General features: G+C 55.7%; 3 protein-coding genes across 14 annotated transcripts in view; 2 read left to right on the forward strand and 1 right to left on the reverse strand.

Moving 5' to 3' along the window:
• The window catches only part of Noc2l (NOC2 like nucleolar associated transcriptional repressor), a 69,609-nt gene extending 51,381 nt beyond the window's left edge, over nucleotides 1-18,228 (reverse strand). Inside the window, exon 1 of the mRNA XM_063235245.1 lies at nucleotides 18,095-18,228. The gene's annotated coding sequence lies outside the window, so the exon portion shown is untranslated. The remainder of the gene's footprint in view (nucleotides 1-18,094) is intronic.
• Isg15 (ISG15 ubiquitin like modifier) lies at nucleotides 4,311-5,349 on the forward strand. The gene is made up of 2 exons (XM_003461526.5): nucleotides 4,311-4,465; nucleotides 4,801-5,349. The coding sequence occupies exons 1-2, from the start codon at nucleotides 4,463-4,465 to the stop codon at nucleotides 5,269-5,271; spliced, it is 474 nt and encodes a 157-aa protein (XP_003461574.1). The 5' UTR covers nucleotides 4,311-4,462; the 3' UTR covers nucleotides 5,272-5,349.
• The window catches only part of Agrn (agrin), a 31,820-nt gene continuing 19,119 nt past the window's right edge, over nucleotides 7,000-19,700 (forward strand). For 5 of the 12 annotated variants that reach the window (XM_063235230.1, XM_063235235.1, XM_063235234.1 and 2 more), the window contains exons 1-3: nucleotides 7,001-7,299; nucleotides 9,222-9,483; nucleotides 19,254-19,301. In XM_063235230.1, coding sequence (XP_063091300.1) covers nucleotides 7,087-7,299; nucleotides 9,222-9,483; nucleotides 19,254-19,301 — 523 coding nt within the window. In that variant the 5' untranslated portion in view covers nucleotides 7,001-7,086. Of the gene's footprint in view, nucleotides 7,300-9,221; nucleotides 9,484-18,407; nucleotides 18,712-19,253; nucleotides 19,302-19,700 lie in introns of those variants that run through there. The other 7 variants (XM_063235239.1, XM_063235240.1, XM_063235241.1 and 4 more) reach the window with 4 other exon arrangements.

The following is a 19,700-nucleotide window of genomic DNA, read 5'->3' on the forward strand; positions in this document are numbered from 1 at the left end:
GGAGGATTGCCTGGGCTACATAGTGAGACCCTGTCTCAAAACCAGCAAACAACAATATACAAATAAATACTAAATGTATATATACTGTATGATATACATACTAAATTTGTAAGTACACTAGCTATAGTATATTATATATACATGAGATGTGATCTAAAAATATGGTGACTTTTTAAACAATTGATAATCAATTTATTAAAATAGTTGCCTTAAGCAACTACGATGGTGGTTTCAACCTGCAATCCTGACTAAATACTGATGGAAGTAATCTGTTTAACAATCTAAGAAAGAATGTAAAAATCAATAGGTCACCTGTGGATTCTTATCTGGAAATAATCCCATGTTTTAGAATCTTAATCATTGGGCTGGAAATTTAGATCAGCATGGGGGCTGATCTAAATTAGCTCAGCGGCATAAGCACCTGCCTTGCAAGCAGGCACTCGTGAGTTCGATTCCTGGTACCGATAAAAATGAAAAAGGCCAAAAAAAAAAAAAAGAAATTTAGATCAGCAGCATAAGCGCCTTCCTTGCAAGTGTGCAGTGGTGAGTTCGATCCCTGGTACCGATAAAAGTGTGCAGTGGTGAGTTCGATCCCTGGTACCGATAAAAACGAAAAAGACAAAAAAAAAATCTTCATCACAAGGCCTTTTTCTTGTAGTGATTTGTTGTAGTCAGAGGTTATAATCAGAGCAAGACAATAGAGGATACATCATTTACAGTATTATTTATGATAGTCACCCTGAGTCACATACAAAGAAAATGCAGGAAAACTTTCCACAAAGTAAAGACCTAGAGAATCCAGCCGCGGGCCAGGATCCCATGGCAATATCCTGCATGAGTCCAGCTGAAAACCTAAAGCCCATAACAGTGCCTCCCACAAGTCCAGCTGGAGGCCTAGAGGCCATGACAGTGTTTCACGCAAGTCTATTTCACACATCTGCACTGGGAAGACCTCAAGGGTAGTGGTAGAAGCTAGAAAGTCTACAGTAGCGGGATGAAGGATCTGTGCCAGCAGGCTGAGGGATCTGCCCTACAGCTAGGAAGCAATTCTCAAAATAAGGATCCTGACCCTGAAAAGTACCATAGCCATCCTCAGCAACAACGAGGTCCCAAGCTCCTCTGATGATAACAGCCAAGTTCCTATCAGTGACCAACTTCTGTAGATTGAGCAGCACAACATCTTTCCCTCCAGATCAATGAAACCATGGTCAAAGTGAGGACCAGAGCAACTCCAAAGTGAACCACAGCCATTCTCAGCAACAAGGTCCCAAGCTCCTTTGACAATGAAAATGACCAAGTTCGTATCAGGAAAGAAGCTCAGCAAGTCCCTCCAGGACACCCCAAAGGAGAACCAATACCACCACGGAGAACTAGCAACACTGAACTCTTCCTGTCCAGTTTGCCCCAACCTTGCCTCAGTACCAGAAACTGAACTTGTGACCCTGAGCCTGCCAGGCAGGCACAGTACTGCTGAGCTAAGTCCCTGGACCCCCAGTTCCCTTTATACGTTGGCATCAGTCCCCAGGTGGGCCTTCCACACTCAGCACCATGCTGGTTCAGGTCAGCTGGTATTACATGTGGACCATCACTTTTCAATCTGCTACGTGATTCTCAAGGTCATAGCAGGCGTGTGAATGGGTGCTTCACTCTGAGGTTCTTTCCCTTTGCAGCTCCATCAAGTCAGCCCACATCTTTTCCAGCAGTTTCACGCTGCAGCTGGTGAAGGTAATCCTAATCCACTTAGCCACCTCCTTGGGTCCACAGGTGTTTTTTTCTGATATCTTTAAACGCCATGGAGGAGGCACTGCTTCCTGACCAACTTGTTCCTCAGCAAGCAAGTCAGGAGCAGGAGTGGATGTTCCTGAAGCCCACCACACCCACTGCCACCTATTCCTCAGAAAGCTGGTGAGCATTTATACTTTAAAACATTTATTACAAAGGGCTGGGGATTTAGCTCAGTGGCATAAGCGCCTGCTTGCAAGCAGGCAGGTGTGAGTTCCCTCCCTGGTACGGGTAAAAAGAAAAAAGACCAAAAAAAAAAAAAAACATTTATTACAGTAAAAGACACATTGTTATTCATCTCCTTCAAATACTCCCTCTCCTTATCTCATCATTCTTACCCTATTCTGAAGTGGTTCTGAAAGACTTAGTTTATTTCAAGGTGTTGTTAAAAAATACAGTGAATCTGCCTGGCAAGCCTGAGGTCATGAGTTCAATCCCTGGTACAAAAAATAAAAAATACAGAGAATGATGCTGCCAAGTGCCATCTGTCCAGTGGAAATGCAGCCTTGAGGAAACATTACATGTGTCTTTATAATTACAATAAAAATTTAAACATTCACAGTACTTTCCAGTCATTCTGTGTGTGTGTGTGTGTGTGTGTGTGTGTGTGTGTGTGTGTGTGTTGGGGCTGGAACCCAGTGCCTGATGCATGCTAGGCAAGCACTTTACCGCCAGGCTACATTTCCAACTCTTTTTAAATTTCATTTTGAAACATGGTCTCCCACTAGGTTCCCCAGGCTAGCCCCAAACTTGTTCTCAGCCTCCTCAGCAGTAAGATTCACAAATGTCTGTTACTCTGCCTGGCACTTAGTATACTGCAATGTTGTACAATCATCACCTCTATGTAGTTTCCAAACATTACCACTTCCAAAGATGGCCCTAAGTCCTCTTGACACTTACTAGTCATGCTCTCTCTTTCCAGTCCCAGGCAATTATGGTCTTTAGGGACTTCCCTTGTATTAGTCAGCTTTCAAGGGTGGGGCAAAATACTTGAGAGAATCTCCTGAGAAAGGAGGAAAGCCCCATGATGCCACACACCCGCCATCCCAGCACAGTGGAAGGTTGAGCTGAGGAAGAAGAATCAAAAGTTCAAGCTTAGCCTGCGCAACTTATGGACTCGGTGAGACTTTGTCTAAAAAAAAAAGCTGAGTATGTAGCTCATACAAAGGTTCAATCCCTAGTAACATGAACATCCACGCACACAAACACACACACACACACGCATGCATGGAGAAAAGGTTTCTTTTGGCTCACAATTTCACATTTCCATCCATAGTCCCTTGGCTCTGTTGCTTGAAGGACCTGTGGTAGGGAGCCAGCTCACCTACCTATCTCAAGGGTCCTTCCAGGGGTTTGACTTCTTTCATGCGGCTAATGTTTTCATGATTCCTTTGTCTTGTAATGTGTGTCAGTTCTTTCTTCCATTTTGTGTCTATTCTATCACGTGGATTAAGCACATTCTGTTTACCTACTCATCTGCTGCTATTTGAATTGTTTCTACTTTTTGTCTAGTGTCAGTATTGCTCCTGTGAACATTTGTATACAAATATTTGAATGCTGCTTTTCAATTCTTTGGGGTAGATTCCCAGGAATAAAATTGCTGGATCATATGATAATTCTATATTTAAGTTTTCGGAATATAAGTAGGCTGTTCCCCACAGCGGCAATACCATTTTACATCTCAAAAGCCAAGTGAAGGAGCAGCAAGCTCCGGGCATCACAAGGAGGGAGTTAAACAGTGCAACCCAACCACCCCTGCAGGCTTTCTACAAGGGCAGAATGGACAGCAAGACCCCTGGGTACCAGAATATCAGTTTCTCCATGTCCTCACCAATATTTGTTATTTATTAATCTTCATTATTATCACTGTTATGCTAGTGTGAAATAGTGTCTCATCATGTGCTTTGATGTGCCTTTCTTTAATAACTAGTAATGTTGAGCATCTTTTCACATTTGTTGGCCATTTGCGTATCTCTTATTTATTTATCTAGGTACTGGAGATTGAACTAACGATCTCATGCTTTCCAGGCAGGTGCTTATACCACTGAGCTAAATCCCTTGCTCCTGTATATCTCTTTAGAAAAACATCTATTCAAACTTTTGCCATTTTTGTAGGTGGTTAGGTTGGGAATTGGACCTTGGGCCCTAACGCATGTTCAGCTCGGCTAGATCTTTACCACTGAGCCATAGCCCCAACCCCTAATTTAACTAATTTGGAAACTGGGAAATGGAAGATCAAAGTTTTCAGCCATTAGTCATGTCATTATGACTCTGGTGCACCTTGTAAAGGGAGTGCTGTGTTGGATATTTAAAGGCATTCGGAACACACACCCCTGGTTAGGATGTGGGGAGCTGCCTTAACCTTAACACCCCAGTAGCCTGGACCCTCCCATTCTGTGCTTCCTTACCATTCTGTGTTTCTGTTTTGTTCCTTACCATTGTGTGGTTCTGTTTTGTTTCTTGTACTCTGTCCCGGCCATGCCTTGGGAAAAGGAAACTGAAACCGAAGGCAGCTGGCCATTGGTGCTCATACTAGAGACACCGCCCCATGACGTTACAGAGCTCTGGCTCATAAAGGGGCTGGACCTGATCTAGCAGCAGAAGCCGCCAGGAGCTGAGAGGTAGTGAACCCACTCCGTTGTGATTGCCTGCAGAATACCTGGCGCTACACTCCACAACCATGGTAAGGCAGATCTGATGATAGGAGTCAACTTTCCTTCTCTCCTTGGGATCTCCTAGTGGGAGAGGTGCTCAGGGCTGGGCTGGACCCCTATATGAGGGGAAGGATGGGCTTCCAGCCCTGATTGTGGGCATCCCTGGAGCCCCAGGGATAGGACCACAGGACCAAGGCATGTGGGTGAAGGGAGACTTTCCCTTCTTCTAGAAAAGACCTCTTTTGTGCTTCTTCTTCCTGGTGGGTGGAAACGGCAGATGGCCAGGAGCTGCATCCCAGGGCTCAGGAGATGCCTTCTCATGGCTTGTGCCCAGTGAGTCTCTAAGCCCATGTCATACCCACAGGATTGGGAACTGACAGTGAAGATGCTGGATGGCCAGCAGTTCCTGGTACTCGTGAACAATTCCATGACATTGCCAGAGCTGAAGAGGCAGATCGCCAAGAAGACTAAAGTACCTGCCTTCCAGCAGTGCCTAGCCATCCAGTCAACCAACAGGGAGTTGCAGGACAGGTTGAGCCTCACCCAACAGGGCTTTGGCCCTGGCAGTGTAGTCCTGCTGCTGGTGAAGGACTGCAAAGACCCCTTCAGCATCCTGGTGACCAACGACAAGGGGCGCAGCCGTTGTTATGAGGTCCGGTTGACACACACAGTGGCAGCACTGAAGAAGCAGGTGTGTCAGCAAGAGGGAGTCCGGGAAGATGTGTTCTACCTGAGCTTCGAGGGGAGAGCTATGGAGGATCAGCACATGCTGGGTGACTATGATCTCAAGCCCCAGTGCACAGTGTTCATGAATCTGCGCCTTCGAGGGGGTTAGGGCTGGGCCCCCGGAACAAAGCAGAGAGCCCCCTGCTGGAATCAAGCTTTGGTAATAAAGATAGATGCAGAGAAAGCACTGCCTGGCCTGGTCTGCTCCACTCCACTAGGGAACCACATCGACCTGCCCTCACCTCCATACAACTGCTGAGGAGGTTGGGGCAGGAACCCAGCTGTGCCCAGGTGACCAGGCTTCAGTGGCCAATTTCAGGGACAAGGGCTTCTGAGTGACATCTTTTTTGCCAAAAAACAGAAGACATGCCTTCATGCTCTGGAGAATTCACTTCTAGAGAAAGAAAATGACATCTTCTGGGGCCCCTCATGGGCGGGCTGAGCCACAGGCAGCCACCCCACAGCTGGCTGCACCCTACCCTAGGGAGGGATACAGGTGAGGCTCCAGTGGGGGAAGCCCCTCCCCAGAAACCCTGGACCCAGTGACTGGTGGGTCTCTGCCACACCCCTGGACTGGGGCCTGCCAGCTCACTCTCCACCCATACTGTCCAGAGTGGGGCATGCAGGCTGGGGCTGAGCAACTTAATAGGGGAAGGGTAGCCAACAAAGGCATCTGCTTCAGGGCTCTGCCTAATGGGGAGGCTACAGTCAGTCACTGGAGGGGGCACTTGGAATTGGGGGCTCATCAGTCCACCAACAACAGCATATCCCAGATGGGGGTATCCAACTGGCACATGTTCCACAACCCTTCTCGTAGTTGCTTCCTTCTCTGTCCTTTCCTCCTGTACGGACTTGCCCATGAGTCTGGCAGGAGGCATTCTGATATCCAGGACCAGGTGCATCCCACGAACACGCATGTCTCATCCACTGACCCCAGGATTTGACTTGAGACCCAAAACCTGTGTGTGGATGTCTATCTGGCGCAGGGGACCGCTGGGTCTGGCTGTGTAGATGGTCACTGTTTACATTGTGAAGGCAGTTGCTGGTGTCCCTTCCTACTTGGGAGGCCCCTACTGGGTTGGGGAGTCCTGCAGCAAGTTGAGCAATGCAGATTCAGTCCTAACGAAGACCAACTAGTGCCCTCTCCTTCTGCCTCCGTCTTCCCATAGGTCAGGCTCTGCCTTGGACCCTCGAGATCTTAGTGTGCCCACTGCACCTAGCCCACCGCCGCGGAGCTACAGCAGTCCCAGGGAGGGAGGGGGCGTGGTTAGCTCCTGGCGGGATAGCAGCGCGTGCCGCAGGACAGAAGGGGGCGCCCGGCTCCGCGCGAGTCCGGGAGGCGCAAACGGGAGGTGGGCGGACCCGCGCGAGACTCAGGCCAGTCACTGCCGGCACCGGCCGAAGCCAACACCGTGCTGGCTGTCCTGGTGCCCGGCCCGCGAGCTGCTGCCCTTGCGTGGGGGGCAGCGCGGCCTGGGCTCAGACAGCCCTTCCACCTTTGTGGACAGGGCGCCGCCGACAGCCCCTTGGAAGTCACGTCACGTCGTCTTGCGATTATGTATTAACCCGGCTTCATCCGCATTTCCTGGGGGGAAGGGCGTCCACAGGGGGCGCCGATCGGACAGCGCCAGCCCCTCCCCCACACCGCCAGCCCCTCCCCCAGGCCGGTCCCGCCGCCCCCGCCCCCCAATCTCCGCCCGGCGCCGTAGTCCCCTCGCTTTGTTCGCTGCCGGCGCAGGTCGCAGGGCGCGGGACAGGCGGGGCCCCGCGGGGGAGGGGGCGGTGCCTCCAGGGTCCGCCCGCGCCACGCCCCCGCGCAGCCCGCCCGCGGCCGCCGCCGCCCTGAACCGCGTCCCGTTCGCCCAGTCCAGTGCCCGGCGCGGCCCGGCCGGCGGCTCCTCGCTCTCTCCGTCCCCGCCGCACCATGGACCGCCCGCGGCCGTGCGGCCCGGCCCCGCTGTTGCTGCTGCTGCTGCTGCTGCTGCTGCTGCCGGCGGCGTGCGCCCTCCCCGGCGCCCGTGGGACGTGCCCGGAGCGCGCGCTAGAGCGGCGCGAGGAGGAAGCGAACGTAGTGCTCACCGGCACGGTGGAGGAGATCCTCAACGTAGACCCGGTGCAGCTCACCTACTCTTGCAAGGTGGGCCGCCCTCGCCGCGCCCCGCCCGCGGGACCCCGGGCCCCTCCCCCGCGCCCCCGCCGCCCTGAAGGACCCCGCGCCCGGGCGTGGGAACGCGCCCCGGACGCTCCGCAGCCCCCGCTCGCGCTCCTTTGGCGACCGCCAAGCCTCCGGCGGGGCGCCAGGTCCCGGAAAAGTCTGGAGTGCCAGGGGAAACTTTCTGTGGTGTCGCTGCAGTCCCGCCCGCGCGGCCCAGGCCCGAGATTCAAGGTGCTCCCCTTCTGCTCGAGTCACCCCCTCGTCGGGATAAGTGCATCTCCCCCGCCCCCTCCCATCATGGGGGATTGCCGCATCCCTCTCCCCTGGCCAAAAGAAAAAAAAAAGGGTTAGGGCGAAAGCCAGTGTGGCCAGTGCTGTCCCCCACCCTCGTCCCAGAGGCCTTTACCAGAGCCAGAGGGGGTGGTCGGGAAAGAGAAAGGGCGCACAGCCCAGTGACCTGGCCGCGGAGCCGCCGCAGTGCCTGGGCGTGGGGACTGAGTAAGGAGGAGGCGGGGCCGCAGCAGAGGCTCCAGTGTTGGGGGTGGGGGGCAGGTGCTGGGTCCTACTTCCTGAGGAACTGGACCTGGCCATTGGGGCCTTGCCCTGCTTCTTCTTCTGCTGACTGTGGAACCCTCAGAATAGGTTGCAGGGGAGGTTCTGCCCACAATCTGCAAGGGAGGGGGTCCCAGGACTGGGATGGTACTTTCTCTGACACCTCAAACTACCACCCTAGACCTGCAGTCAGATCTTCCTGCTCTGTTGTGCTGGGGAAAGTGGCAGCTTCTTTCACAGCGTCCTATGCAGCTACAGCTGGGATCCCCAGCCAGGCCCCCTCCCCTCACCGCCAGGGCACTTTGCCAACTCCCTGCAGGATTTTTTCGACTTCCTCTGGCTGCTTCTGGGTGTGGTTGGGGTGGGGTGGGGGGCTATGAAAGCCCGAAGACCCTCCCCCTGCTTGGTTTATGGACCTGGCCGGGGAAGGGGGCGTCACATGAGGCTCTGCAGTGGCTGAAGGGGTCCCTGCCTGCGGTTCTAGGCTCCCAGGGGATGGCCAGGTGGACAGGCCACCCATTGTCTTACACACACACACACACACACACACACACACACACACACACAGAGGCACGCACACACACACAGAGGCACGCACGCTTCCAAAAGCTGAGGCCCCAGGCTCCCATAGCATAGGCCTCTTCCCAGGGCACCTTTCCAGGGAGTGCATGGGCCCACAGGCCTGTTCCTGTGGGGCTCCCTGGGGGTGCTGTGTGTCTTCGGCTTAGTCAGAGCAGGTGCCTGAGGGCAACAGGAGGAGAAGGTGGAGGGTGAAGCTGCCCCAACTTGATTTTGTGGTTCTCCGATGCCCTGACTATGTGGGCTGTGGAACCTGTGGAAGGGCTTTTCCTGGGGGAGCAGTCTCAGCCCACCTACAGGGCTGTATAGACCCAAACTGGCCCCTTGTCCTGAAGCTTCTTGGCCGTAGTTATTGGTCCTGGCCTTCCTCAGGTGGCTGGAGCAGAGATGGTGGAGGTGGAAGATGGTACTCTAGGCCTGGGGGGCCCATTTCCAGATAGCCTGTGCCAAAGGAGACTTTTTGCACTTGGTGTGGCTGAGATTGGTTAGACTGGGGGGAGAACTGCTTCCTGACGGGCAAGGAATGTGTTTGTGGTGACTTGATCTTGTGTGTGGTAGGTACTAAAGGGCCAGTGGTGTTCAGCACGAGTATGAGTTCCTATAGCCTGTACCCAAGGCTGACCCAAGTATCTCCACGTATCTCTGACCAGGACTAGGGTCAGTGGTGGATGTTTTCCCAGAACCACTGGGGCCAGAGGCAGGGAGGCCCCCAGTCTAGCACCCTTCCTGAGTGGGAGGAGGACCAATGACACCTGCTCCTGTGTCCATCCCAGGTTCGAGTCTGGCGGTACTTGAAGGGCAAAGATGTGGTGGCCCAGGAGAACCTGATGGATGGCGGCAACAAGGTGGTGATTAGCGGCTTTGGAGACCCTCTCATCTGTGACAACCAAGTGTCCACTGGGGACACCAGGATCTTCTTCGTGAACCCAGCTCCCCCGTACCTGTGGCCAGCCCACAAGAATGAGCTCATGCTCAACTCCAGCCTCATGAGGATTACTCTGCGGAATCTAGAGGAGGTGGAGTTCTGTGTAGAAGGTGCGTAGAGTGGGGAGTTGGTGCAGGGGCTGGTGTTAGTCAAGGTACAGGCAGAGAGGGTAGCAGGAACGGGCAGAGGAGATAGATGTGTTTAGGAAATGTCCCGTTGTCCTCGGGGTAGACTGGGTTGGGGGAGGCACGGCAGAGTTTGCTGTAGGGTGGAGTGGGCACTGTCTTGCTGTCTGGCTGTGGTCTGACCTCAGCCTTGCTTCCTGGTTCCTTGGCCTCCCTCCTTGCTGCACCTCTAGATATCCAGAAGTCAGCAGCCTCAAGTGTTAAAGCATCTTTCATCTTGAGCTGAAGAGAGCTCCATCCCTGCAAAGAGCATGGTCTCTGCTTCCCCTCCTGCTTCTCCCAAATACTCCACTGTCCCCCTCAGGGGGCCTTTTACTAGGAGAGAAGCTGGCCCAGGTGAATGCATACCAGCTGTCAAGTTTCCTTAGAAGCCCAAACATCTGTCTAGACTGGATCCACATGTTTGAGCAAACCCTCAAACATGCTCACAGAGATTGCAGCACAGAGATTGTCAGTGGGGGCTATCCTATGTGTTCCAGAGGCCCGCAGTTGTGGTTTCTGGAAGATTTGCTTTACTAGGTGGATGTGGATGCCCCACTTGCCTTGCCTGCCAGCTTCTGGGAGGTGACCAGAATCACAATGAACCAGTCTCCCCCTTCCTTAGGACAACTCCAGTTGGAGGCTAAGACAAGGTGTTCAGGGAATGTAGTGGGAGAGTGTAGGAACTTGTCGCTGCCACATCCTGTCTGTTCCTTCTTGGTGCGCTTGCTGTCTGTCGAGAAGGATGTAGGGTGGGAGGTGTGGGGGATGAAGAGAAACTTCCTGACCAGGGCAGTGGCAAGGGTTGTGCCTTCCGGTGCTCTGATATGCTCTGTTGGCCAGCAGGAAAGTCCTTTCTCCTGTCTGCCTAGCAGCTTTGCCACTGGCTTGGCTCCTCAGAGATATTCGCAGTGGCCTGGGGAGCTCTGTGCAGGGGAGCAGCAGGGTGGAGAGCTGAAGGCCTTTCCCAGGAGCCAGCTGCACTTGGCTCCTCCTGGGCTGCCTCCAGGACCTGGATCCAGCCTTGTTGAGGCAAACTCAGCTGTTGAGACCTGAGCCTGGCCATCCTACTGCAAGGACCGGAGACCTAGCCCTGCCCTAGAAGCTTGTGGTTTGGGAAAAGATAGAAGAAGTGTGGCATGGAGGAATGGTAGCATGAGGTCAGTGGTGTCCAGCTTTGGGGGTGGGTGGGAGGCCAGAGGAAGAAGATCAGGGCCCAGAAATCCTGTGTCTCTGCGAGACCCAGAAGGTAATCAATCATTAACCCAGAAGATGGGTGGGTCCAGCCTGAGGGTCCATGACTCAGGACTGAGGAGCTGCTGTGGGGTCAGAGGTCACATAGAGGGAGGGTCACCCTGAGCAGAGCAAGGCGAGGCATCTCTCCAAAGCTGTTCTGTCCATGATAAGCCCTGGTACTGGTACAAGGAAGACCAAGGCCGAGCTGTGGGACAGCCTCTGCTGGTGTGAGTAGACCTCCTGTGTATGCCTGTTGTGGGTAGCAGCCACGCAGAGACCATCCTAGGACCTGAGGTCAGGCAGGAATCAGGACCTATGGGTCAGTATGCAGCTGGCTAAGGAGAGGGCCTAGGGGAAGCTGAGAGCCTGGGCTGTGAGGACAGGTGATAGGCTCACAGGGACCTGTTTGGAAGCAGACCAGGGACCTAGTGTGGAGAAGGAACATTCTTAATCCAAGTGGGGTGAGAGGTGGGAGTTGCGGATTTAGGACTCCACCTTCCCTCACTCCATTGGCACAGACTGACCCATCTGATCTGATCCAATCCTGTCCCTGCTGAAGTCTGGGTGTCACCCCCTTTTGGTGGACTCCATCCAGGCCCTCCACCCTTGCCCACCCCACCCAGACCCTGCCCTAAAGGACACCTGCATCTATGACACATACCTGTCCCGCTTCTAGAGCCTTCTTTTCCTCAGTTTCTCCCTGGCCAGCGGGGGGTTTTCTGGCCCTGTCCAGTCAGCCCCACCTACAGCCCCCAGAAAGGCACCTTCTTTGGTCCTCCCCTGGGGAGCTACATTCTTGGCATAGCTGAGACAGGTATGTGCCCCTCCCTCTGCACCACCTTTGGGCCGGGGAGGCTGTTCCTCCGGAAAGGAGCCCCCCTGCTTTGTGTGGGTAGTGTGGGTAGTGGCCTGTTTCTGCCCAGACAGAAGCCTGCTCCCGGCAGTCCTCAGCCACCTGACTGCCACCTCGGAGCTGGGTGCTTCCCCACCTACTCTACCCTCCCCACTTCAGAGGGCAGTTCTGGCCCCTCCCTGAAGCCCCCAGAAAGGACGTAGGCATGACTGGGGCCCTTCCTTTTGCCAGGAACAGATAAAGGAAGTGTTGTATGCCCCTGGCAGAGGGACAGGGCAGGGGGCCAGGGCTGGAGTGAACTAGGTGCTCGCCCAGTCCTGAAGCAGAGGGTCCTGGCAGCCATGCTCCCTGGCCCTACCTGGCAAGATGGGTTCCTGCTGAGCTCTTATCCTGCCAGACCAGCTGCCCAGGGCCTTCAGGAAGGCAGTCCTGGGGCAGGCTGGAGATACATTGGGTAGGGCCAGGGATTTAGGTCAGTGGCATAAGCACCTGCCTCGCAGGTGTGGGATTGTGAGTTCAATCCTGGGTTCCAAAAAAAAGAGAAATTGGGTGCCAGGGTAGTAGCAGATGTGGCCTGAACCTCCTCTTGTCTGAGGTACACAAGCTATGGGGAAAGTGCTGGCTCAGGCAACTCTCTCTGCTGTCTGGTAGTCATCTTATGTCCCTCTTCCTGCTGAAGTAGGGGGTGGCTTGTCCCCCCAGCTTCTGCTACCCCACCAGTGCCCCTGAGAGCCCATCCTCTGGACAGGCCCAGGCTTGAGGCTGCCTGCCACCTTGATCTGCCTCTGTAGCTAGTGAAGGTACTGCCTTTTCCCTACCTACATGAGGTGCTGATATAAAGCCTAAAGGACTAAATTTGTTCCTCTGGCTTCACTTGGGCCCACCTGACGGTCCTGGGGGTGGGCTTTGCTGGATAGGTGATGGTGACTATGAATTTTGTAGGGTGATTTGCCTTTAAGCAGGGGAAGAGGACAGGACTGAGTTGGTGGCTAGAAACAGCTCTCCGCTTTTTTTAGAACTGCCCCACCACTGTATCCCCACCAGAGGAGAATCCCAATTTCCATTCTCCCTAGCAGATTGGAAATGGAAGAGCTTTTTGAAACCACTGTCCTCCTGTTTACTGGACCTTCCTGCTAGTGCAGGACCCTGTGGGTGTGGGACCTGTGCCATGGGACAGGGCACAAGATAGAGGTACTGTGTCAGGGCAATAGCCCAGGTCTGAGGCTGCAGAGATATGGAAGGTCGGTTCCAGCAGAGAGTTCCTGCCAGCCCCAGGTTATTCCAGCTATGCTCTCTGGCTCTCTGCTACTACAGAGAGCTGCACTGCTTCTTTCCCGAAAGGTTAATGTTCCCAACCCCCAGGATCAAAGCCTGACGCATCACCCCAGGAGGGTGGAAAACAGCTATAGAAACTTGCCCCTTCCCACTGTGGCCCTTTACTTGTGGGACCCAGGTCAGTGGCTCATTTCAGAGCTCAGACAGGCCTGACAAGTTCTGAGCCCCCACCCTGCACCCTAGGAGCCTCTTCCTCCTTAGAGCTCCCCAGGAGCCCTGCTGAGGAGCCACACCCACATTCCCACACTTACCATCTAGAGGGGTCTCTGCCCCATAACTGCTCCCAGGCAGCACTGGGGTTTAGGAGTGGTCACATGTGAGCCTTAGGCTTAGCCTTAGGCTGACCACCCCTGGTGGAGCCTTCAGGGAAGAGAAATTCCCTCCCCCCCAAGAACATTTTCTGAGGAAGGCCCCCTGCAGGGGCTGCTCACAGCGGGACCTGGGAAAAGAGCTTGCCTCTTCCTGGCCTTCCCCTGCATTGTCCCCCTGGAGCGGAACCGTGGGAGAGAGGAGCACTGTGTCCTCACAGGCAGGGCTGTTTCCAGCTGTGACTTTGCATTTGCTTGTGAGTATGTTTGTGAGTAGCTGCAGGCCTACTGTGCTAGTCTGCTCTCCACGTTCTGTCAGAACTGCCTCTTCTGGTGTGTCTGATTCCTGCACTCTCCTTTCCCTGGAGGGTACTCTGGTCAGGCCAGAAGCAATCTCTGTCCTTCTCATACACATGTGAGTCCCAGCCTCTTTGGTATGAGTTGTCTAGTCTGCCCCACCTGCTGTGTCCAGCTGGACCCTGTGCCTGCTAGAGGGCTGATAACTTTCTGGGGGTTGAGGCTATGGTGAGGAGTGTAACTAGTCAGGCTCACTGTCCCTTACAGCCCTCTCAGACCCGAGGCTGATGCAGATGCCTCTGCCCTTGACCACAGGCAGACTGGGCAGCTAGACTTCAGGCAGGCATGGGGCCCTGGGCAGGGGATGAACATACACAGGCTGGTGGGAGAGGAAGGGATGTGTACCTTGGCAGGGCAGTGACGTACAGGTGTGAAGAATTCTTGCTACCTCAAGCAGAGAGCCCTGCTGGACTCAGGTGGCTTCTTGGGAGCTGTGGACATGGGAGGGAGGGAGCCTCTTGTCAGCACTTCTACACGGAACCCCCTGGAACTTTAATACTAGTTGGCATGAGTTGTACCCACTTTTCTCCTGTGTCTGTTGCCCATCCCCTTGCCCAGCACGACTGCACTCTTGGTAGGGCACCACACTCTCCTGGTTCACGGGCACTGACTGGACCTGAGCACTGCCCTGGCTTCACCAGCATTCCCTTTTACCTGGAGATAGGTTTTCCTGACTAGACAGGGAGGGGAGGATGTGGATGGCTCCAATCCATCCTTGTACCCCCTGGCAGTTACAGCAAAGTAAGGGGGTAGGGGTGAGGGATCACTTCAGATCCTTCTGAAGCCTGAGTGTGCCCTGGAGGCTCGCTGCCTTTATCCCTGTCCTCCTAGGTCTCTGTGCCGGCCTGCTGCCAGTTAGAAGCTTCCTGAGCTTGTTCCCAGATTGGCTTTGGTCAGTGCCTTCTGATCTGAGCAAGCACCCTCCCCTCACTGGTCTGAGTGCCACCATCACCCCAGGAGGCCACACTGCCTGCCCACCTGCCTGGCTTGGCTTCATTTGAAATAGTACAATGTGTTCCCCCACAAGATGTCCTGGGGACTTTGAGCCCTACCCAGGGAGATGCAGACAAGCTGGTAAATCATGAAGAAGGGCCCTGGGTTAGGGGGGCTCAGCCAGCTGAGTAGTGAGAAATGGGGTGGGAAGTCAACCCTGCTGTGCCCCTGCCCCAGATTTTCACTTACTCTCTCCACCTGCATAGCAAGCTGTCACAGGTGCCAGGTTGTTGGTCTGACCTAAGCACCTCTTGGCTTCATCTGAGGCAATATGGGGACCTGGGCCCACAGCCTAGACTGGTGAAAGAAACACCCAAAGCAGCCTCCATCCCAGTAGCTGGCCATCACCTAGCAGTGACGTCCTGTCCCAAACCACCCATTGTCTGCCAAGACTGAGGGAGGCAGGAGGGCACAGGCTGAGACCCAGCCTATCAGTAAGTAGGTTGTAGGATGGGGGACACTTTGCCCCCTCCACAGAGGCAGCTACACACTGGTGCTCTGGGCAGGACAGGGCAGTTCGTGCATGCTTGATACCAAGGCAGCCCCTTTTCCAACTAAGCAGGATGCCCCAGGATCTTTACGGACGGTGTGACATGCCTGCAGGGGGTGGCTGGGTGGGGTGCCTACAGGCACCAACTTGTGGGTAATTCCACTCTCAGGGTTCCTGGCCATTCCACCCCACCATACACCCTTCTTTCTGTAGCCAGTAGAAGGAAGAGTCATTTGTGTGTGAATGAGGGATAGGTTGCCAGTGGGCTGGGCTCTCTGCTCCCTCTAGGCCCATTCTTCAGGTTTCCAAGCAAAGCCCTGGTGGCCACACTGAGAACAGAGGACAGGGTCACCCCAGTGTGTGTCTGGGGGTGGAGCAGAGCTGAGGATACATGTGTGACACCCTGTACCACAGGCATTCAGGGAGTGTGCCTGTGTTCTGGGAGAGCTGGGCTGCCTAGCGTGTGGCAGCTGTTAAATGCATGTTGCTGGGAGTGTGAGCCCAGAGTTCAGGGGACTGGTTCCTGCCCCAGAGAATCAGTATGTTGTAAGTCTGTGTGGGCTGGTCAGAGATGAATGATTTTTGCCTGAAGATCCCAAAATAGCTGCAGTAGCCTGAACTCCCCTCCCCACTGGGCCAGGGCTTCAATGGCTCTTTGTTTCTGGAAGGCATCCCGCCCCAGCAGAGGCCTGGTAGGGTCAGGCTGCCTGTCTGGTTGGCCCCCCCCCCCCCCCCCCGCCGCCAGAGCCCATTCCCACTGTTAATCTGGGCCAGATCCACACCCCCATGTGGACATCCAGAAGGCTGCCTGTTGGGACTCCTCTAGTGGCAGATCCCATGGTCTCTGCTGAGGGGGACAAACATCCCAGGCAGCATCCTGCCCTTCCCACGTCGCCTTCCACGCACCTTCCCTACCTACCGTCCTTTTTTGGGGGCTCCCACTACCCCTCAGACCCAGTCCTCCCACACCATTTCCTGGACTCCTGCAGAGCTCACAGAGGACACCTGAGCTGTGGCAGGTGATAGCAGCACATAGCAGAGTGCAGTGGGTGTGTGGCCTGCTGGGCTTGGTCCCTGGCACTTTATCCAGCAGTAAGAGAAATGGAAAAATGTGCAGGAAGTTGCTCTGGGTTCCCCATCCCAGTCCTTCCTCTGTGCACTGCAGGCCAGCCTCCGCCCTGAGAGATAAAAAAAAACTCAGACCCTGCCCTGGGCACCACATACCAGGACTAACCGTGTGCTGCAGGTAGTGCCAAGGTCCACAAGGGGTAGTTGGGGAACAGGGTCTCCCTGAGCAGAAGGCGAGGCCAGCCTGGACCAAGGTCTCCAAGTGGCTTATTGGGGCCCACATCCACTTTGGATTTTCCTGCAGGGTTTCCTTTAAATAGTGGGTTGGGAGCCACAAGAGATGGCAAGATCCTTGGGGATTTCTCCCCTTGGCCTGTGGTGGGACAAGGGTGACTCCCTTGTGGGAGTAGCACATCTCATCTGGCTTCCCCAGCCAAGGTGGACTTGGTGAGGTTTAGGGATAGCTGAGCTGGAGGAGTTGCCTGGGCATGGTGGGGGCAGCTTGTGGGTTGGGCAGACTTGGGAGGGTCACCTGGAGACTGTGGGGGTTGTTTGTGGCCAATATGTAGGGCTCTGGAGCCCCAGACTTGGCTAGTGAGTCCAGGGCCAGGAGTGTAGTCAGTGCTTCTTTCCCTGAGTGGATCGAGATGAGGCTGGAGAGTGGCAGGAGTGAATGAGTGTGCCTGATGTGGGGACCGTGAGTGTGATGACAGCTGGGATGAGGGCACTGCACACTGTCTGGAGGAGTCCTGGCCTAGAGAAGAAGAGAACTCATGTGTTGGGAAAACATGCCATTCCTGGGTAGGAGAGGCACAGAGTAGGGTGGGAGCAGGACCAGTGGGAGGCGTGGCAGCGGCACTCTGAAGGACTACAGGTGAGTCAGGTGTCCTGACACAGTCTTGTTATCCCAGCACTCTTAAGGATGAGGCAAGAGGCTCCAAGGCCCAGCCCAGCCTGTGCGATTTAGTGATTTACTTAATCCTATCTCAGAATAAATGACTTTGGAAGCCAGATGTGGTGGCACACACCTGTAATCAAGAGTTTGGGCTTGAGGATGTAGTTTAGTGTGAAAGACTAGGTTCAAGCATCAGTACTGAGGGAGGAGAACCCCCCGCAAAGAGGAAAAGATTGCAGGTGGTAGAGAAGGTGGGGTGTTGGTGCTACAGACGATCACATGGGCTCCCCTGGCCCCGGAGTGCGGCCAAAGCTGGTGGGGATGGTGGATGTAGAATGGGATTCCCAAGGTTGCAGGGAGCTGGTTCTGGGCAGAGGCAAGGCAACGCAACCTCGCCAGGCTGGCCCACAGGGGCAGCACAACTCCGGGTTCCCAGGGGGGCCTCCAGGGGCGCACCAGGGCTACAGTACCTCGCCGAGCGTTCTGGCGGTTAATTTGCATGCGACTCAATTGCCTGTTTTCTCACCACTGGAAGGCAACCGAGAGGACAGGGGTGGTATTGAATGTTGGCGAAGGTGGGCAAGGCGGTTTCTGGACCCATCACCTTGCTGCTACTCGGCGGCTTGTGCTACACCTGCGGCCTAGGCCGCAACTAGGGACCCCAACCAGCAGCAGCAGAATTACTGACAGACACACACGACGACAAATGCAGACGTACAGAACCCCAAAACCCGTCCTCCGGCAGACCCGAGTCCGCTCGGCCCAGCCCGGCCCCACACTGCGCAGCCCCGCCACCGGACCCTCCCGCCCGGCGTGGCTCCCACCAGACCCTCGCACCTTGGCTGGCCGCTCGCCCCTCCCATGCAGCCCCTTTTGTGTCCTGGGTCCTCTGCCCTGGCTTCCCTCTCCCGCCCATCCTTTGCACTCTGAGCTCAGAACTCGACTCCCAGCGGGCGCCGGGTCCCCCGAGGCGCCTTCCTTTGTCTGTGCTCCCCGCCCTGCCTGCGCTGGCCCTCACTCACCGACCCGGGAGGGCAGGGGAGCCTGGGGCGGGGGTGCCTCCGCGGTGGCTCTTTCTTCTCCGCGCGCCCCAGCGTCCGCGCTCACCGCCGCGCTCCCGCTTGTCAGGCGCGCGCCGCCAGGCCCTGCTCGGAGTCCCGCCGCGGCTTCAGCCGCCGAGCCTGGTCTGGGCGGGGAGGACGGAGCCAGTGGTGGCGGCTGGCAGGTGTGGCCCGGGCCTGCGTCCTCCTGCGTCTGTCTCCGAGCCCACCTTGGGAATTTCTACTTGCGGACAATTTTGCACACCTCCTGGAATGCGTCTGAAGAGCTGCAGAGGGTCTGGAGCCTCCCGGGCTGTGGCTGGGGCGGAACTTTGAGAGCAGCGCTGCTGTGCGCCGCCCCCGGAGTCCCAGTATGGGTGGAGTAGCCCCCCAGAGGCCTAAGGGCACTCCGTGAAGAACCTCGTACAGAGCAGAGCAAGCGGGTCAGGCCATGCCGCCTCTCCCGCTGGAGCGCCGTCCCGGGCTGCAGCCCGGTGTCTCCGTGCTGGTGCGGTACTTCATGGTCCCCTGCAATGCTTGCCTCATCCTGCTGGCCACCTCCACGCTGGGCTTCGCGGTGCTGCTCTTCCTCAGCAATTGTACGTGGCCGCTGGGTGTGGCTGTGTGGGTGTGGCCCAGGGGCCCTGCTTTTGCTAGCCAAGCCCTGCTTCTCAGCAGCCAAGGGCTCCAGGGTAGACCAATGGTAGCAAGGTCAGAGGCCATGACCTGGCTCACACAGGATGGGCCATCTCCTGGGCCTCCAAGGACCCCCTCAAAGGGCTCAGCCTCACCCTGCTGTGCAGAAACAACTTCCTGCAATGCTGGAAGCAGTGCCTGCACCCAGCATGGAGTGGTGCAGGGACAGGGCCCGAGGCTGGATTCCTCTGGGGAAGCAGCAGGTGGCTGCTTCCTTCTTGCTGCACCCAGAGAGGTGCGAGGCCAGGACCATGCCACTGGTGGAGCAGAGAGGCCAGGGCCACTGTCTTTGTCATCTGAGGCCTCAGCCACTCTTATGAGGGTCAGGGCTGGGCACCTCAGCTTCCCAAGCTGGACCCTGGGGAAGGAGAGGGGTAGGGTGGAGCAGAAGGGTAAAATGAAGAGACTGTGCAGGCTGTCTGACTTGGAGGTTTCTCTTTTCCAGACAAACTTGGGACACACTTCACGCCAGCCCCTCTGATGCCTCCTGACGGTGAGTGGAGGTGCCCAGTGGGCCAAGCCCCTCAGGGTTGGAGCTGCGCTGCTATGTGGTACTCCAGGGATATCTGAAGAGTCTACAGGGTAGGCGGTGCCAGGAGCTCTGTCTCGGCTGACCAGTGCACCTGAGCAGTGCCCTAACTGCTATGGCCACCGCCTCCATAATGACAAAAGTCCTGAAACCCTCTAGTGTTGAGGTGATGTAGGCAGCAGCTATGGGGTGCTGGGTCAGTGGGGTCAGAGTTTGGCTGTGATGGGGCTTCCTCTCTTTTGTACTCCTTTTCTTGGTTCAGGAAGACGTGGAGTTGGACAGCAGCTGGAAACAAGCGCAGAGGAAAGACTGGTGGGGGCGGGGCAGTGCTAAGCTGGACCAGCATGGCTGTCTGAGGGGGGC

Source organism: Cavia porcellus, unplaced genomic scaffold (assembly GCF_034190915.1).
Source record: "Cavia porcellus strain 051 isolate PalLab524CR breed Dunkin Hartley unplaced genomic scaffold, mCavPor4.1 scaffold_25, whole genome shotgun sequence".
Classification (NCBI taxonomy): domain Eukaryota; kingdom Metazoa; phylum Chordata; class Mammalia; order Rodentia; family Caviidae; genus Cavia; species Cavia porcellus.